This window comes from Saccoglossus kowalevskii, chromosome 5 (assembly GCF_978046115.1).
Source record: "Saccoglossus kowalevskii chromosome 5, keSacKowa6.1, whole genome shotgun sequence".
NCBI lineage: Eukaryota > Metazoa > Hemichordata > Enteropneusta > Harrimaniidae > Saccoglossus > Saccoglossus kowalevskii.
The window spans coordinates 12,689,054-12,706,610 of NC_140645.1; the positions used below are offsets into that span (position 1 = coordinate 12,689,054).

Here is a 17,557-nt window from a genome sequence, read left to right on the forward strand (position 1 = left end):
CTAGTTACTACGAACATTAGCGTGCAAAATTAAAATACTAGCGTCGCTCATAATTATCAATAAATATCACGGATCTTAATAAATGTTTAACAAATTTATAAAATGAATTAATTATGAGCTGGGTGCCATAACGACATTATACTGCAAGAATGTAGCGGCGTCGTCCAGGAAACAAAATTTGATAGTCTACTGTGGTTTCTAATCAGAAAGCATCTCATTTTTGCCAAGCGAATCTCTTGAGCGAATGGTAGTTTATTGTTACATGGAGGTAAAAAGATTGTTAGTACATGTATAACGTGTGATATTTTTCTACACCATGTATCTACTGAATCCGTTGTAAAAAATATGATCCAGCATAACTTATCTTTGCCCTATTATTAGGCTGTTGAAACGCGCCAATAATATAAACGGAGGGGTCACTTTTGATATTCCCTTGCTTTAATATTGTATTTGTCTGGGTCACTTTGATCACAGTGGTTGGTTGCTGAAATCAAGACGCCTATGGGGTGGAACGATGTCCCGGTACATGACCATATCCTTGCTCAAAATAATAAAAATTATAGAATTGATAAAGCAAGCATATGTTATTAAATTTAAGTATATACTCTCCGAAACCCATCAAGTCACGTGTTTCGGTATCAGCCTGCGCTATACAATCACTATAGTTTGGAAGAATTACGTTGTTTGGCTAATATGCTGATTTAAGTGTACCTGTGTTCTTCGTTTATTGCATGATAGAGCCATCGTGGATCTTTTCTTAGATTAAACCCCGTCTTGACAACATCGCCATGGTTACACGGCACCGGGTACAGTACAGCAAACGTAAAATGGTAATTGTCAAACATTATGTTTTGTGAAGAATAAAAACCGCTTGTAACCATGGAGACACAACTTCAAATACCCATTATCATGTTGATCTATTCATGAGGTTAAAATAGAGCTTCGACCCAAATCCGCCCAGTGTTGATCACGTGACCTAGATGTTTTCTTGGTAACAATACCGCTTTCATATGCATAAGTGCTTAGTCTCCGCATTAGCGAGGTCACGCGATATTTATAGTAGGGACGATCAACATGGCCGAAATGAGTCAGTACTTCCGTGTTCCGCTGATATGTGTTTTTGTGGTATTTAGTGCATTTTACAAATCGAGTGACAGCGTACAGTTTCCCCCAGTGGTCGTTGACAGTACAGGTGCGGAGCCACGAGGTCATTTGCGGCCGTTTGGTAAGTTTATTAATTAAATCGTACACTACTCGTGACATTCCATCAGGCCGGGTGTATGATACTACACTAGTGTATTATACAACATTAGTTCGGCAGTACGGCGTAAATGGAGACATCAGTAAAATTCAGTTATTTTGTATGCCAATTTTAATCACACAAGTGAGTACTGATGGAAAGCTAAATTTGAGGTTACAAGCTTCAGCATATCATCGTTAAATGGCTGATTATGTCCACCGGTAGTTATGAAACTGAGGGCGTACTGTCTTTTCACTCGAAATCCAAAAATATCGTTTCGTAATATAACGCTCAGAATACGGAATCGCAACTTGCGAACAGCTACCAATCTCGTACACGATACGTCAAAGAACGCATCGGCGAGACGATCCCGCTTCTTCTTCTTTTATTATAATCAACGTTTTATTAACCGACTGGAATACACATGTACACATGCCAGTGATTTTGCGTTTTCCCCATAAGCGATCTTATTGCATGCAACTGCTTGTCAGTTCGGTACTTAGAACATTGGCGAGTCTATGCTTCGCGTGCATGGTTTAATCTGAGTTGCCAGCACCAGCATCCCGACGCTCCAATACTGCATGCATGTTCGGGGCAGTATTACTGAGCCACTCAACGCATTGCCCGACTACCTGGTTGGTACAGGTAGGAAATTGGAATATTTTGCGAATCAAACGCAGCTCTATTCCTCTGATTTTTGAATACAAATTTACCAACAAATTTGATAAAATGCAGACTTTCAATACCTTATTCTAGACTTTATCTCCTCGTTCTGTTTGAACGCATCTGTGCATTTAGTGTTCAAGTGGAACGTCCAAAAAACGAAAAAAAACAACAACACAACAACAAGGTCTTCCAATGCCAAACCCTGCCTTGTCTTGTCCTGTCTTGTCTTGCTGTCTCTTACAAATGTACACCTTTTCTAGTTGTCGCGTAAATGCGAACTAAGAAAAAGTATTCCCTATCTCAGTGAAATTCAAAACGCACATTGTAGTTTGAATGTTGAATTACGGTAAAATATTTGTGAGTGCATATTGCTACGTAATTGTTCACTTGGATCCAGTTACATGTAGTTACATTTTGTTAAAATTGTTAAAAATGAAATCTACATTATGAACATTTTTTTTAGAAATATACATTATATCGTCCTCTAATATATATAAGGACTTATTTGTTTCACCTTGAATTACGCTTAGAGTATTTTTTTCTTATCTCAAACACAATATATATCTTATTGAATGTTGATTTTTTCCCGACAAATGGTTCGGTGAACTTGCTTTTCATGTAAAATTTAACAGCGTATGATATGATCAAAATAAAGGTCACCTGTTGCACTACAGGCTTCGATAGAAGGCGTTTCATATGTTGTATTTCATTTCTATTTAAAAAAAATAAAATTGTTAGGACATATTGACATGCCCACTCTTCTTTCTCGGCACACTGTTGACGTGCGTGCATATATATTATAATGGCTTAATTAAAACAGAAAGAGTAATCCACGACAACTGTCTGTTAATCGTAAATTGATGGTATTAAATCTAATGTCGCGTGTAATTCGTGTATAGTTATTAATTTCTACGTTTTGTGAACATCGTGTTTCTCACGTGGAAGTATGTCATGAAGTGAATGTGCTCAGTTATCGTCGAGGTTATCCATGAGCGTGTCCATTGTTCTACTGAGGGAGATCGCTCCATTGTTTGAGTTCTACGGAACCACAGTCAACTAGCGCACAAGTGATAATAAAATAAATGTGATATTTACTATCTTGAATACAGCACGAAAGTAAATAAAGAGACGAGTTGTGAAACGCGTTTTTCAGTTTCCTACAAATCAGGGGGGGGGGGGAGGACTTTCACAGCTACTCGATCCAATTATCGCCTGTGCTAATTATCGTCCGTGTCATCGTAGATGAAGATAAGATATTATGTGGTAAGGGCAATCTGATTAAAATCTGATGTAGTGTATGGGCTTTAATTATTTTGGCTATAAACTTATTTTAATTTTATTTTTTATTACTTTTGTTATTAATGCCCTTTTATTTTATTTTATTATTTTACTTTGATTTTGATTTTGTGATTTTTTTTAATTCCGCCCTACCTACATCTGATCCGATGCCTATGTAACGAGATTTCAACGAGACCCACTATCGACGATTTTAGTCAACGAATCACATACCTCCTTCTATAGCGCACATGATGACGTCACCGGGCGGAGTCGGGTGGCAAACACACTCAAATAAAATGGCGGATTATACCGACGTTAGCGACCGAGAATAACACGGCTTTTCGGTAAGTTTATCATTGTCAAATGCAACGAAAGTCATTTTTATGTTAATATTGTAGCTCGAATGGTTCGACTTTAGATCGTTATTTTGCATAGTTATTCTGGGAGTGACGATTTTGTTTCCGCCGTTTCGACCGAACACCAGTGTCTTTTTCCAGTCGCCTGCCCTGGAGACGGGTGATGTTTTGTTGACAGTCGGGTCAAAACCGTCTACGGTATTGAAGCCGTAGCTGTAAATATTCATCAAATTGTATCATCATTTTGTACATTATACAATAACTCTTTATTAAAGTAATTGAGCTGATTTGGACTGGAATAAAATATTTTTTTATTGGAACACATCGCAAATGATCAGGAAATATTTTTTTGCTCCAATTTTCTGCGTCGATGCCATAGGCCGGTGACCGTTATACAATTTAAAATCAGTTTGCATTGTTTACTATAGCTGTTTACAGTGTTCTAATCATTACGATTTACTTATTTTTTTTGCTTCCATTCTAGATAATTATGCTCAGTGATGTAAAATTGAAGCGATGACTGAATGAACGAACCTTGGTTGGCGAAGATGTATCTGGAAGTGTACACATTTGTTGGAAGTGAAAAAAATATTCAATGTAATGACAAAAATTGTAAAATGCTGTGGAATTTCTTTTGCAAATAAAAATATACTAGCAATTTTCTATTAATGGTTTATTCAAGTGGGCAAAATATAATGTACAGAAAGATTGCCTGTAGAGTATCGCTACACTGAAAAGTAAGCAACCGACAGCCTGTATAAAAAGGGGGCTGTGATTGGCTGTTACTTATGCGAGATTTGAACGGGACTTACATAGGCGTCGGATCAGATGTAGGTAGGGCAGAGTTAAAAAAAAATCAAAATCAAAGTAAAATAATAAAATAAAAGGGCATTAATAACAAAAGTAATAAAAAATAAAATTAAAATAAGTTTATAGCCACAATAATTAAAGCCCGTACACTACATCAGATTTTAATCAGATTGATGGTAAGGGGTGTGTCTGTCCCCGATATAATAATTGTTCGTGTATTGTATTGTTAATATTTTAAAGATATTGGTGTATATATATATATATATATATATATATATATATATATATATATATATATATATATATACTGCTGATAATGAGATCAGATATTGGTAATATGCTCTCAGAATATGTCAGTTGGATAAGTGTAGTAAATAAATATGACGGCTGTTTTTTTTCTGGCCAGATGTTGCTTATATATATAACTGTATTATTATTTGGATATTTTCATACAATTCATTCATTATTTTATAAGGGGCATTACAATTAATACACTACACATATTATTAATTGAGTGACAATGTTTAGTGTTTGTCCTGTTCCAGTTTGTTTCGATATGTTGCTATATTAATATTATTTTAGGAACTTTCAGTTTAGGAGGGACATTGAGGTGATACACGATACAATACACGAGGAACATTAATATTCATTTTTTTTTAAATGTTCCAACCTAAATTTTACCCATTATTTCCGCGCAAAATATTTGAATACATTATTGGCCATGCACAAATAAGATCGTACTAGTGTACGAGTGTGAGCGTATCCATCCATCCATGTGTGACCGGTCTGTCGTCGGTACTTTGGACTTTTGCTATCAAATGGGTTAATTTGGGGAATCCGATTGGGGTATACTATGCGTGGATAATTTCGGGAATTAAACTCGCTTACAAGAGGTATTTTTGGATATATACACACACTCCAATTACGCAAGACAGTGAGTACATCGAATTATGACGTTTCAAATATTTAGTAAATAAAATCAATAAATCACCATTACTACTAAGTTCCCTGTTCAAAATAACTAAAAAGGGGGCTATGGGAGCTCTTCATTTGCCGTGTCTTTTTCCAGTCTCTTCTTCCAACCCTTTCCTTCCAGTTCACTCTCTTCCGTCTATCTCCTCCTTTTTTCTCCCAAACCGGGCTTCTCATCCGTTGCGCGATTCCTTTGTCATTGTCATTCAAATCAGTTGCGCAATTGACGCATAACCAGATTTACGCCCTCACACGTATTATGTGTGGACGTGAATCGGGTACACATGCATCCATCGATTTATTATGTAATCGAGATTTCCAATGTGCAAGGTTGTAACATAACTGTTAAGCTAAGTTTAATAATTATAGTTCTTGTTCGAATCCACAAACACTATTCAACATCCCACAACTCGAAAATTTATTATTATGCGATCAATATTATTTATATTATTTATAATAGTTGTCTGGTAAAACTATATGCAAATTATTTCTCATAATACAATTTATTTCCCATACCGTATTAAAAATATGTTTGAAAAAAAAAGCAAAACACGAAAAGAAAGAATGTACAATTTTGACTGCCCGCTCCTTTGTGAAATTTAATAAATATAGTCGTCATCTGTTTTGCCGATTTACTCCATGCAGAAAATTCTAACGCAACTTTAATTTTCAAAAAATAGGACACACTCAAGCATTTTTCATAGATCGCGACTTTGCTGTCGATGTTCGGCCATGCTAGCACCCGGTTGCCGCGCTACTGGACAACAACGCCCTCCGGTGGTTCCGGCACTATTTTTAAATTGTTAAATATGATTATTTTTTCAGTACGTTTTACTGTTCAGTTAATAGGCCCCCTCCCGCCGGCTGCAGTAATTTTACTGATTCTCATGTTTCCGTTGGGCTAATTACAAGTTACTTGTTTTCATTCGAATTTCCATACAACGAGTAAACATCCTTAAATGCATACAGGGTTATTAAAACCACCCCCCCCCCGCTTTTCTTCTAAATAGTGCTCCTTTTTTTCTTTCGTATTGTCTACTGTGTCCCTGACTTACTACTATGTAACCACTGATTACGGATTTAAAACAGTATACAAAGGTGCAATAACAAGTCTCGTTCAGATCTCGCTCTCAGCGAGATGTCAGCTGTCATTTGCGTATACGAGTTACAAGGAGAGTGAAGCAAAGTCAACACATCGATTGTGCAACACTTTCAGTGCTTGCCACCGTTATACCTAAAAAAAAGCTACTGATTTGAAACAGTATATGAAGATGCAAGAACAAGTCTCGTTCAGATCTCGCTCTCAGCGAGATGTCAGCTGTCATTTGCGTATACGAGTTATAAGCAGAGTGAAGCAACGTCAACACATCGATTGTGCACTTTCAGTACTTGCCAGCGTTATACCTAAAAAAGCTACTGATTTAAATGGAGGTATTTAAAGGGCGGCAGTCGTCGTGCCGCGTCTTGTTCGATATGGGACTCATAGCGACGTATACAACGCGTGTAAAATACATTGTTTATTTACATGAAATTCGAACACGCGCTGCGCGACGACCACCGCGCTTTAAAATATCACGATTGAATAATATTCTCGTTTACGCCCAGGTCACCAAAGAGAACCAGATGCAAAGATTGTGGAGTACGAACGTGGAATACATCCCAAAGACTTCTGGGAAAACCATGTAAGCAAAAGTCGCCCTCTGGTGTTCAGAGGTGGAGCAATAGGGTCTCTGGGCGTGAAACTGTGGAGCGACGAATATCTTAATAGAACGTGAGACTATTTTCTGTATATTGCTTTCTCAATCCATCACATATTCTAATGTTGTAAAACACTAGATTTTGCCATCATCTTTCCTCCCAGAGTTTCTAATGGTCAGCCCCTTAATCTATATTTTCAACAGGTATGGCGACTTAGATGTGATAATTGAGCGGAAAGTTGAGAGGCGCCCTCAAATCAAGATGCGAATGACATTCTCTAAATTTCTCGAAAATTACGAAGAAAGAAGCTGGTACGTGGTTTCATTGTTACCTGACGAAATGCGACATGAAGTCGAGGTAAGTCACGTACCCTACATTTGTTGAGGCGGAGAATCTGAGAGGAAATGTACTTTCAGCACATGCCACTATTGAAATTCAACTGAAGTCTACTTGCGCCCTCTGCGTTGTATACCAAAAAAACTAAAAGTAACACTCAAACTAGATACGAATGGCACTTCATTGAGGCGAACTTTAATACTTATATTTCAAGCTGTGTAGTAAATGATGTCTATGCACCCGGATTTGTTGACATCTTTAGGGGTATCAGAGAGCGTGAAACATTTTCTCCTTTTCCCTTCATGTTATGCTTTGACGCTCTAGCTCAACCAGTAGAAGTGATAGCAATGTGAATTGGATTAATAAAGGTAAAACAGAAATAATAATATGGTAGCATGCTGACGATACGTATCCATCTCTTGATTTACGAAGAGTATTTAGTGTGCTACGTTTTTTCCTGAAACTTTCAGGTATTTGGGTAAATAATGACAAAATGTATCTGTATAGGATTAAAGGAGGGGTCAACGGAAATGATATGGCAGGATTTGGACTTGGTGTGGATAGATAATTCTTTTGAATTGAAATTACTCTTTTTTATGGATCTGAAAAAATAATAATTACAATTTTCATAAACAAATTAAAAAACCTACTCAATATGGGAAGAAATACACATAGCAAATCTATTTGAATATCAATTTCACTTACTTATTTTCATTCTTCTCGGAACTACATGCTATTAATTTAATTAACAACTGAGTGTAATGCAAAGACAGATCATAATTAATGGCACTAATTACGAGGGCCCGAACGAGCATTTATACTCTTTTAGTAAATTTTGGTCGAAATGTGGCATAAATAATAAGAATATTCAAGTTGCTAAATTCATTTTAGTAACTTATCTTGGAAATAGGAAGGAGTTTTTGCTTAAAAAGCAAGCATCAATAAGCAACCCGTTCTGAAGGAAACTGACAGTTATTTGGATATCAACTACATCAGAGCCTGTTAATGTTCGACAATTCCTCAACGAAACCTTCTGGAATAATAACTACATAACAATAGGAAAATCGCCGATGCTTTTGCGCTACTGAAGGGAAAGAACGTCAATAATTTATTTAAAACTGGTGGATAGTTTTATTTCTCTCTGCGAATTACAAATAAATGAAAACAATGAGTTCGAAAATTTGATAAAAGCAAAGATAAATAATGATCTAACAATTTTCCAATTGGCAAATAAAAAAAATAGATGAAAGATATATTATATCAACTTGTTGCTAGAAATAAAAAAAATAAACAGTGGTATTGCCGACATGCCATGAAAAACAACGCATGTAAAATAAAATACGACGCCTTCGCCATTTATTCTGGCGGGAAAGTGGTTTATATCACTCACAATATACTACAAACGAGATATCAACTAAATCGTATACAATCCTTGCATGAATAGACGTATTCATTTTTGTATTTTTTACCTGAAGGTTTAGAGGTTTGGAGTTACTATTTAGACAACCATATTTTGATATACTATGCAGGATAGGTACCGGGTAGATTCTCATTCATGGGACTAAGAACCAGTAGTAGTCACGAGAAATCCCACCGTGCAATATAACAGAATACAGACGTTTTACACATCGTATACTTTATTTTCAGGCACAACAGTGTTTGATGTGCGGAAATTTTCAAAAAAATCTTCAGGAATTAAATTTTTGGATGAGTAGCGGCGGCACTGCGTCTATCATTCATTTCGACGCAGACCATAATATTCACTGCTTGCTAGCCGGCAGAAAAGACTTCATAATGATCGACCCTGTTTATAACGAGTACCTAAATTTGTACAAGGTGAGTCTTGAATGTATTGCGTCCGTAACAGACCATTCGCGTGCTTCAGTGTCACGTGATATCAGGCACGTTATAACATCCACCATAATTCTTATCTATCCTCGTTCGCGGTTCTCTGTGTTATACACATATACACAACCTACTGTAGAATACTTAATTTTCGCTTGGAATTTTCGCTGAAAGGATGATTCCGTGAAAATAAAATCCAGCGAATATACTTTTTTCCCTATATTTCACATTCTGCTCGTCAAAAATCAGTGAAAATAAATTTGATACAAAACACCCAAAATGCCTTTTCAGCGAAAATTAATTCCAACTAAAATAAAGTATTTCACAGTATTTCGTCGCAACGCAAGCAAGTCATTTGTGATGCGCGTATGCACGAACGAGCCTAAAAAATGATGACGTATCTGGACTAAATCTTGCGCGCACCAGAAATCCCCAATAACATATAAAGCAACAGTTTTCCCTATGTGAGTGATGTTGTTTAACACACTTGTTGTTTAAAATGTTGCTACGAGCAAGGAACTATTTTTTTTCAGGGATGGCCATTGCTTATACTATAATGATTTGATAACTGGGCTTAAGCCATTTTTGAAGACATCTGAAAACCTCTGACTAAGTTTTTTTTAGCTTCAATCACCGGAGTGGTTTGTCTATAACCCCGTAATATTTAAGTTTTAGTGATAAATCCATATACAGAAGATATATTATATATAACTAAAAAACATCGTGTTTTTTATCTCGCTTATCCAGCCAGAAGAAGCAGGCTCAGCGTACACGTCAATCAACGTAGATGCCGTTGACATGGTAAAATTTCCTGAAATACGGAAAGTTCAATGGACCTGGACAACTCTCCTCCCAGGTGACTGCATCTTTATCCCTGGCAAGTACGTGCACCAAGTGAGATCGTATGGACGTAGCATCTCGACGACGACGCTGTTTACAACTCACGGTGTGTACAACGATACAGATTGTGAAGGATTCTCCCCCAAATATGCAACCATGGCCGACATGGACATATTCTGGACTTATCACAAAGGACAAAAGGTTGGTAATTTCATAATAATAGAGGCCATCAACATCGATGTATAAATGTAACGACTATGTTTAATGACTTCGTGATCTGTGAAGAAATAATGATATATATATATTTCAGTCGTCAAAATAAGAAAAATGCCAGGGTGATATAACATAATAAAGGGTTAATGTTCTATATTTATTTATGTACGTTTTAATTCGTGATCACGTGATGGTTGCGTGATGTGCCATAATCATTACACAACTTTAGCTACTGTAAAATACTTTATTTTCGCGTGCAACTAATTTTTGCTATTTTCGCTGAAGGAATGAATCAGTTAAAATAAAATCCAGCGAATATATTTGTTTCCCTATATTTTACATTCAACTCGTCAAAATTCAATGAAAATAAATTCCATACAAAACACCCAAAAAGTATTTTCAGCGAAAATTAATTCCAGCTGAAATAAAGTATTTTACAGTAACATAGCCGTCATGAATTTCATTAGGGAGTTTCAGCCAATCAAATTACCGCTGAGATTATATGTGTAGGCCTAATAAGTATTCAGTGTGTTCTAGAACGATTTTGGCCAATTCAAAACAGCCGTGATACGATACACGTTCTATCATCATTCGAAACTATTATACAGCACGGGTCGATGGCAAAAGTAGTTATTTTGTCCCAATGATCCAGAGTCTAGCATATTAAAGCGAAGGAGTCGTCACCTGCGCGTGCGTCAGATCGACATAGCGTGTCGTTGTTTACCAACAAGCATCTACCCATGAGCCTTTGCGTTTTTAGCATGTGTTGTTGTCGTCGCTTGGGACTCAAGACTCAATTCCCGCGCGTGCGCAGGTGATGACTCTCCCGCTTTAACAATTCAAAACTTTAGAAATAGTTAGCATGAATATGTGCATATGCAACATTAACATCAGGACATTATATTACTATTGCATGTAAATATTTTCAATATTTTCTATTCCGCACTCAGACGGTGGATATTGGCTATGGTGACGTCATCCTGTTTCGGCAAGAATTATTGGAGAGAGCCGTAGGCATTTCAAAACACTCAGAATTCTTTGAAAATATCTATGAGAGTTTTGCTGACGGTTTTGATGAAATCGCTTCAAGGGATGAAGTAAGTATTAACTCTTTTTCTTTGTGTCATTTCGAGGTACTGAAAGTTACAAGATTGATTCTTGGCGTTTTATCCTCCAATTATTAGTTTTTTTTAAGGCAGAATCGGACTCATCATAAATCGCATGACACTGTTCATTGGTTTATTATGAAATACTATGAAGCTACTGTCCAATGAATCCATGAAATACCATTACTTTGTATGTTACAGTGACATATTTTGAAAAACTTGTCCTTCTATTTTTCAAAACTCTCCCATTTTTAGAACACGATGTTAAAGAAATAATGCATTCTTTACACTTTTTAAAAAGCCAGATTTTTGAAACAGTTTAGGAGAACAAAAAGTATGACTTTTGAGTGTAAACAAATTTAACTTGATTTTCAAAGTGCAGTATCATACAGCAACATGCGACAAACATGGGTATCAGGCTTTTCTCGTAGGGAATACCTTTGTATCTTATCTTGGTTTCAGCTGATCTATATAATCTTGTATATACTTAACTTCAGCTCTGAAAAAAAATTCGGTGCTCGAGTTATATGCACGACGGTGTATTGTCCACCAGACTCGTTAGAATTACTGCGCCAGGTATTAGCCACATACGAGAAATGGTCGACGTCGTCATAGTGGGCGCTATTTACATTCGGTCGTCGGTTACCCTCCAAAATACCGCCATGCAATAGCAAACTTGGATGGATTTGAGTAGACGTTTTATTATCAACGTTTTACGCAAGTGTACTGCGTGCTTCTGTATTACGCATCGTCCCTATTTTGCTATAGAAGTGTTTCTGACGGTTTCAAGAGGGCAGGCAATCGATGATTGAACGTAAATACCACCCATTCTGACAAAACCGTGGATACAGGGCGATGTCACATTATTCGAGCCAGGCTGTTAGTACAAAAATGAAATTTCACAATATATATGCATTTCTATTAATGTCAGTGTCACGTATTTCAAATGCGGATAATTCCCAACCTCTTTTTCACAGCTGTGGAATATTTTAGATAAACATAAAAGAGGTTTTCTGACTGAGAAAGATATACTAGATTTGGATGACGAATCTCTCAAGACGTTTTTTCGTAAAGCAGTCCCACCCGCTGGCCCGCTACAAGAATTCATAATCAGCGACGAGATCCACGAAAAATATTTGCAAGAAAATGACGTCGAGAGTGGAATTCTTGAACTTAAAGAGGAAGCAAAGAAGAGAGAAAAGAGTAAGCTGAAGATGCAGACAGTGAGCGACGATGATTCTAAAGATGAACTTTGAAAATGATGAGCTGGTTGAATTTGTGTAACTTTTCAAATCAAATTCAAATATCCTGGTGGTTGTAAGTAATACAAGTTCACACATTTCCTTAACTTTTTAATTTAAAATTATTATGAGAATTTGTTTCAATAATTTTTTGGTTGCGAAGAATTAGAATTAAAATAGTATACAACTTGTATGAACCCCGTTAAGCATAAAACCGAGAGCAAAATAGCGTGTATGTTGCATATACGTGGCAAGTGACATGCACACGTTTTCGCCACTTTGTTATTTATCGCCTTGTCTCATTTCGATAGTTTTGCGTTCATACACGCAGCACGTACAAACAGTTACGCTATTCTGTCCTCTGTTGTGTATCGATATCAGTATTCCTTTGTTTATATTTCTTACCTAACTTATTTAAACATAGCTTGTTTTATAGCTCAATATAAACACAGTGCTTCCCATATTATTAGTGGTGATTGCGTATCGCCGTTTGTACGTGTATTTTATAACTATGAAGCATCGTAAGATTCGCATGGTTTCTCTGAATGACCGTGCGTCCCTACGAACCCGGCAATCTGCATCAATTTAGAATTTGAACAGGTAGAATCTGCCGTCTTGCATTACATCATAGCTTATCTGACAAGAATACACGATTTTCTGTTCCATTTACCATGGAAACGCATCGTAGCTCGCGTTTCGTTGAGAGTATATACAGTTTTACAATATAAATTCAGCCATGGTATAATGGTAAGGCGCCGGACGAATAAATGAACCTTGGATGGCGAAGAAGACTAATCTTAACCACGATACAATATTTTCCTTAAAAAAATTACATATCATACAATTGAAATTAAAAATTAGGGCTTTTCTTATAAACATAATTATATAAATTTGTAAAAGCCGATCATCTGATTTCATTCATATTCAAATATTTATTAGTGTTTTGATGAACTTTGTCTACGCCAAAAATGCGCGCGCTTTCCTTCACGTTACATAGAAACTGCGCAGGCGGCCGATCACATATTCAAAACGAGGCGCTCGCTGGTTGGATAATGGTGAGCCATCTCATTAATATTAACTAGAACTAAAATTGATTTCACAATACAATGCGGGATTTTGTCAATTTTGAATTCTAACCTCCGTTTTGATTTATAAAAATGTGTATTTTTCAAAACATTTATGACGACCACAGCTTTATGACCTTTATTGTATATTCAAATACATACAGGAATGTACAGATTTGTTCTTGTTTGTTTGTTGATTAGTAATAAAAGCGTGTCAGTACAAATCACGGTTTTAAAGAGACAGTATGGGTGAGATCATGTAATTTGTTGTATGGCATATATATACATTTGCTTGTGAGTTAAAAAGTAAAAGTGGGTTGTATCTTGATCTCCTTGGTCTCCATGTCCACTCGAGACATACTTGATTAAAAGCTGAAAGTAAAAACATCAAGATGATTCATTACAATCAGAATAGATCATTTATTCATGAGATCGCTTCACAGGTCAGCCGTCTTTAGCTAAATTTGCATTTGCATTGTCACATTAATATACCGAGTTATTGACAGCAAAACTTGGTAAAAAATGTATTGCCATAGTTAAATCTTGCGTTACAGTATGCATCTTGCGAGACAAGCAAGTGTGGAATAAACTGTGGCATGAGGGAAACCCTGTAAAATATACTTCACTGAATATGGATGGGAGGACGGGGAACTGACTCCTTCTCTTGTCTGAAAGCTCAGCATGGACTCGTGATGGCACCCTTGCCACGCACCAGAAATCTGCAAACTTCTGCTGACCTATTAAAGGTCCTCAATCAACCAATTCCCGGTTTTCAAGTAGCGAATATTGGTTCTGCAAGCTTCTGCGTTTTCCGTAATCAGCCAAACAAGTCTAGAATGATTGACTTTGTGTCGCCCATAGACTTATACAATTGATGGCTCAGTTCATTCCGCAGTTAGAAAGTATACATTCCAAGCATTTGGCCAAGTCGAAATGATGCAAATATATAAAAAATATGGGCTGAGTAATTACGCAAAATCTACCTAAAATGTGTTGCTTGACAAAGTGTTGTATTGGAATGCAAAATACGTGTTTTTATTTTTTTGCTGCCTGAATAAACGTTTAATGTTTAATTGAGATAATAATAATTTTGTTTAAATTTAGAAGTGTTTTATTGGTGATTGTGGTAAGGATTTGATTCAAAGTGCCTGTGTAGGGGAAACTTGGGTATTTCTCGCACCAAGTCCACCGCGCGATAATTTGTTTTACGCACAATGGAGGACGTGGATAACCGGATTTGGAAACAAGGACGTGAGCTTGGGCGCTATTAATAGAGCTGACCAGATATGTCGTCATGGGAACTAAACCCCGGACACGCGCGTTCAGTCACACCACGCGGCTTTGCATGGAAAAAAAACCCAACTAAATTATAGTAAAATATAGTTCTCGAACACAATGAAATGTTACAAAACAAACGTATTACAAGTGTCCGGCTCTTAATTCGCAAATGTATAAACAGTTACAAAAAAAAAAAGAGTTCAATTCTGTTCTTCTCTAACAGGATACAATTTCGGCCACATAAACACAGGGGATCGACATCTGTTCCTCCTGGGCTGTCGTAAGCCCTGGCATTACAGCAACGTCTTCGAGTCAATTCTCCTATGCAATGATGGGGAAGTATTCGAATAACACAAAGACAGACATAAACGTGTTTATTCGAAAACAACAACAACAACAACGGAAATGTTCGTTTACAGCAACAGAATATCTCGTATTTCGTTCAGTTCATTAACTAAAAGAAGATCCCACAGGCTATATTCCAAGCTGGTTTAAAGATGCGCTGTGAACGATTCAGTAAAAACGCAGACGATGATTCTGGTTCGCGCGGCGACGTCCCCCTGGTAACAGGGCTTATTGTAATTGAAGTAACGAAACGAAACGAAACGGGATGACAAACATACTAAAAATAAACTGTAATCAGAGAAAATGGGTTTTATATGCACAATATTTACTTAACGAGCCATTTACTATTTAAAATCTTATTTTCAGCAACTGAAAGGTGAATATACTGGCCATGTTGTGTCCGACAATTGTGAATATTGTACGTGTTGGACACTTGTTTCGCTAATTACAGATTTTTGAATATATGTAATTAGCGAAACGAACCGTTTACTAATTACAATTTCGTTATTTTGGACAAATATTTTGTAAATATTGTGCGTATAAAACCTATTTTCTCTGAATACAGTTTATTTTTTATTATGTTTGTCATTCCGTTTCGTCTCGTTTTGTTTCGTTTCGCTTCGTTTCTTCGATTACAATAATTGTTTAGGCCGACATGGCGGGTTTGGGGCAAAGTAGTTTTCGCAGTTTAAACTAGGTGCTCTTGAACAAAATTTCACCTTGCAGTGTCTTTTCCTGGAATCAAGGTCGATCTTGGTGTTCACAGTCACCATCGCCGGAATTTAGAGCCTTTTTCGTGAGCTTCCAAAACGCATGTACTTAGCCGTTCAGTCCATTTTTCAAGAGCTTTCGTTTTGTGAGCGGTTGGGCGTGACGTTGCGGGACGAACCAATCGTCGCAGCGCGTCTCAACGAGTGTCAATCAAAACGATAGTCATGAGGCAAAACCTTTTCATTACGTCACAAATACAGGTTACCATAATAAAAACGCACAGGCCCGTAATATCACGTAATGACAAGCTTAAGGTATATAAAGACAACTACATAGATATAAAGAAACAGTAAAATCACCCTGGTTTCATAGGTAATGCAGGAAAACATAATTAACATGAGCTGTTACAAAAACACAAAGGGGTGACACATTCTGAAGATTACTATACATTAAAGCGTGGGGTCGCCTGCGCATGCGTCAGATGGCCATAGCGTGTCATTGTTTACAAACAATTGTCTACCAATGAGCCTTTGCCCTTTTTAGCGTGTGTTACCGTCGCTTGGGACTCAATTCCCGCGCATGCGCACCTGACGACCCGCTTTAAGACTAGTAGTGTGGCAACACAAACCTAAGTTGTGTCAATTTCGCTGCCATGGTGAAATCCCGGGGGGTATTTATTCGGCAAAAAGTTCGGCACGCAATTTTGAATGAAAAAAAAATATCGTTAAACATTTTTGACCAGCCACGTTATCTGCATATTCACGGATGTAATCAACGTTCAATATTCACTAGTGTCAATTCCATGAAAGAATATGACAGTACTAGTAGGACGATTCGTTTGTAAGATCGTTCTCCGTTGTTTATCGGAATCACCGTAGTAATGGCACCCATTAGTGTGCGTGAAAAATATAGATTTCTCATATTTTAAGAAGAATAACATTTTCTCTGAAAATCTAGTACAGTAAACTATCTGCCTAAAGCTATATTCGTGTTAAAGATAACTTTTTGCATACCAAAATCGGTACCATCACAAGTATGGAAGCCCATTATCTTGATATATTTCATGTTTGTTAATTGGAAATATCTCTGAAGTTCTGACTCTGGCATGCATATCCTGGTTTGTGGTCACAGTTTGCTTGCTTACAAGTGATAATAACATAAATACGATTAATTCATCATCGATATTTGCTAAATATAGGCATCCATCTTGAATTCGGCTAGAAAATATTAAATAAAGTTTCCCACAGATCAGGGGAGAATATCTAACTATAAGGCCCTCGCTGATTGGACGCCTTACCTCGTTTGTGGATATGCCCCCTCTAGTCCCCGTTTAAAGTTCAAGATATGCTGATCTACTACTGTAATCTAATCCCAGTCATACTCCATCTAATACAACAGTGTTTGTATCGAGTCCGCTATGAGTGTCACGTATAACAGTTACCAAATTCTGATCATTTGTGCGTATGTGATCATTTTGGTTATATACCCTTTCCTTACTACGATCTATGCTATAAAGTTGGGTCAGAAAATATCGTTAATAGAAACGAAACTTGCGAAG

The 17,557-nt window shown here is 36.9% G+C and overlaps 1 protein-coding gene and 1 long non-coding RNA gene across 2 annotated transcripts; both read left to right on the plus strand.

Moving 5' to 3' along the window:
- The first annotated feature begins 1,050 nt into the window (after positions 1–1,050).
- On the plus strand, positions 1,051–12,885 carry LOC100371259 (tRNA wybutosine-synthesizing protein 5-like). The gene is made up of 7 exons (XM_002734276.4): positions 1,051–1,225; positions 6,928–7,093; positions 7,224–7,377; positions 9,004–9,192; positions 9,949–10,242; positions 11,205–11,351; positions 12,338–12,885. The coding sequence occupies exons 1-7, from the start codon at positions 1,075–1,077 to the stop codon at positions 12,614–12,616; spliced, it is 1,380 nt and encodes a 459-aa protein (XP_002734322.1). The 5' UTR covers positions 1,051–1,074; the 3' UTR covers positions 12,617–12,885.
- On the plus strand, positions 1,496–4,150 carry LOC146745510 (uncharacterized). The gene is made up of 2 exons (XR_014929502.1): positions 1,496–3,528; positions 4,025–4,150. It is a non-coding gene; the product is annotated as an uncharacterized LOC146745510 (long non-coding RNA).
- Positions 12,886–17,557: the final 4,672 nt, after the last annotated feature.

What these genes read in the sequence shown, in the direction of transcription:
- LOC100371259 (XM_002734276.4), top strand. Translation starts at nt 1,075, where the DNA reads ATGGCCGAAATGAGTCAGTACTTCCGTGTTCCGCTGATATGTGTTTTT. An exon ending in AAATGCGACATGAAGTCGAG is followed by an intron (nt 7,378 to 9,003) that starts GTAAGTCACGTA and finishes CTTTATTTTCAG; the next exon opens with GCACAACAGTGTTTGATGTG. An exon ending in AGTACCTAAATTTGTACAAG is followed by an intron (nt 9,193 to 9,948) that starts GTGAGTCTTGAA and finishes TCGCTTATCCAG; the next exon opens with CCAGAAGAAGCAGGCTCAGC.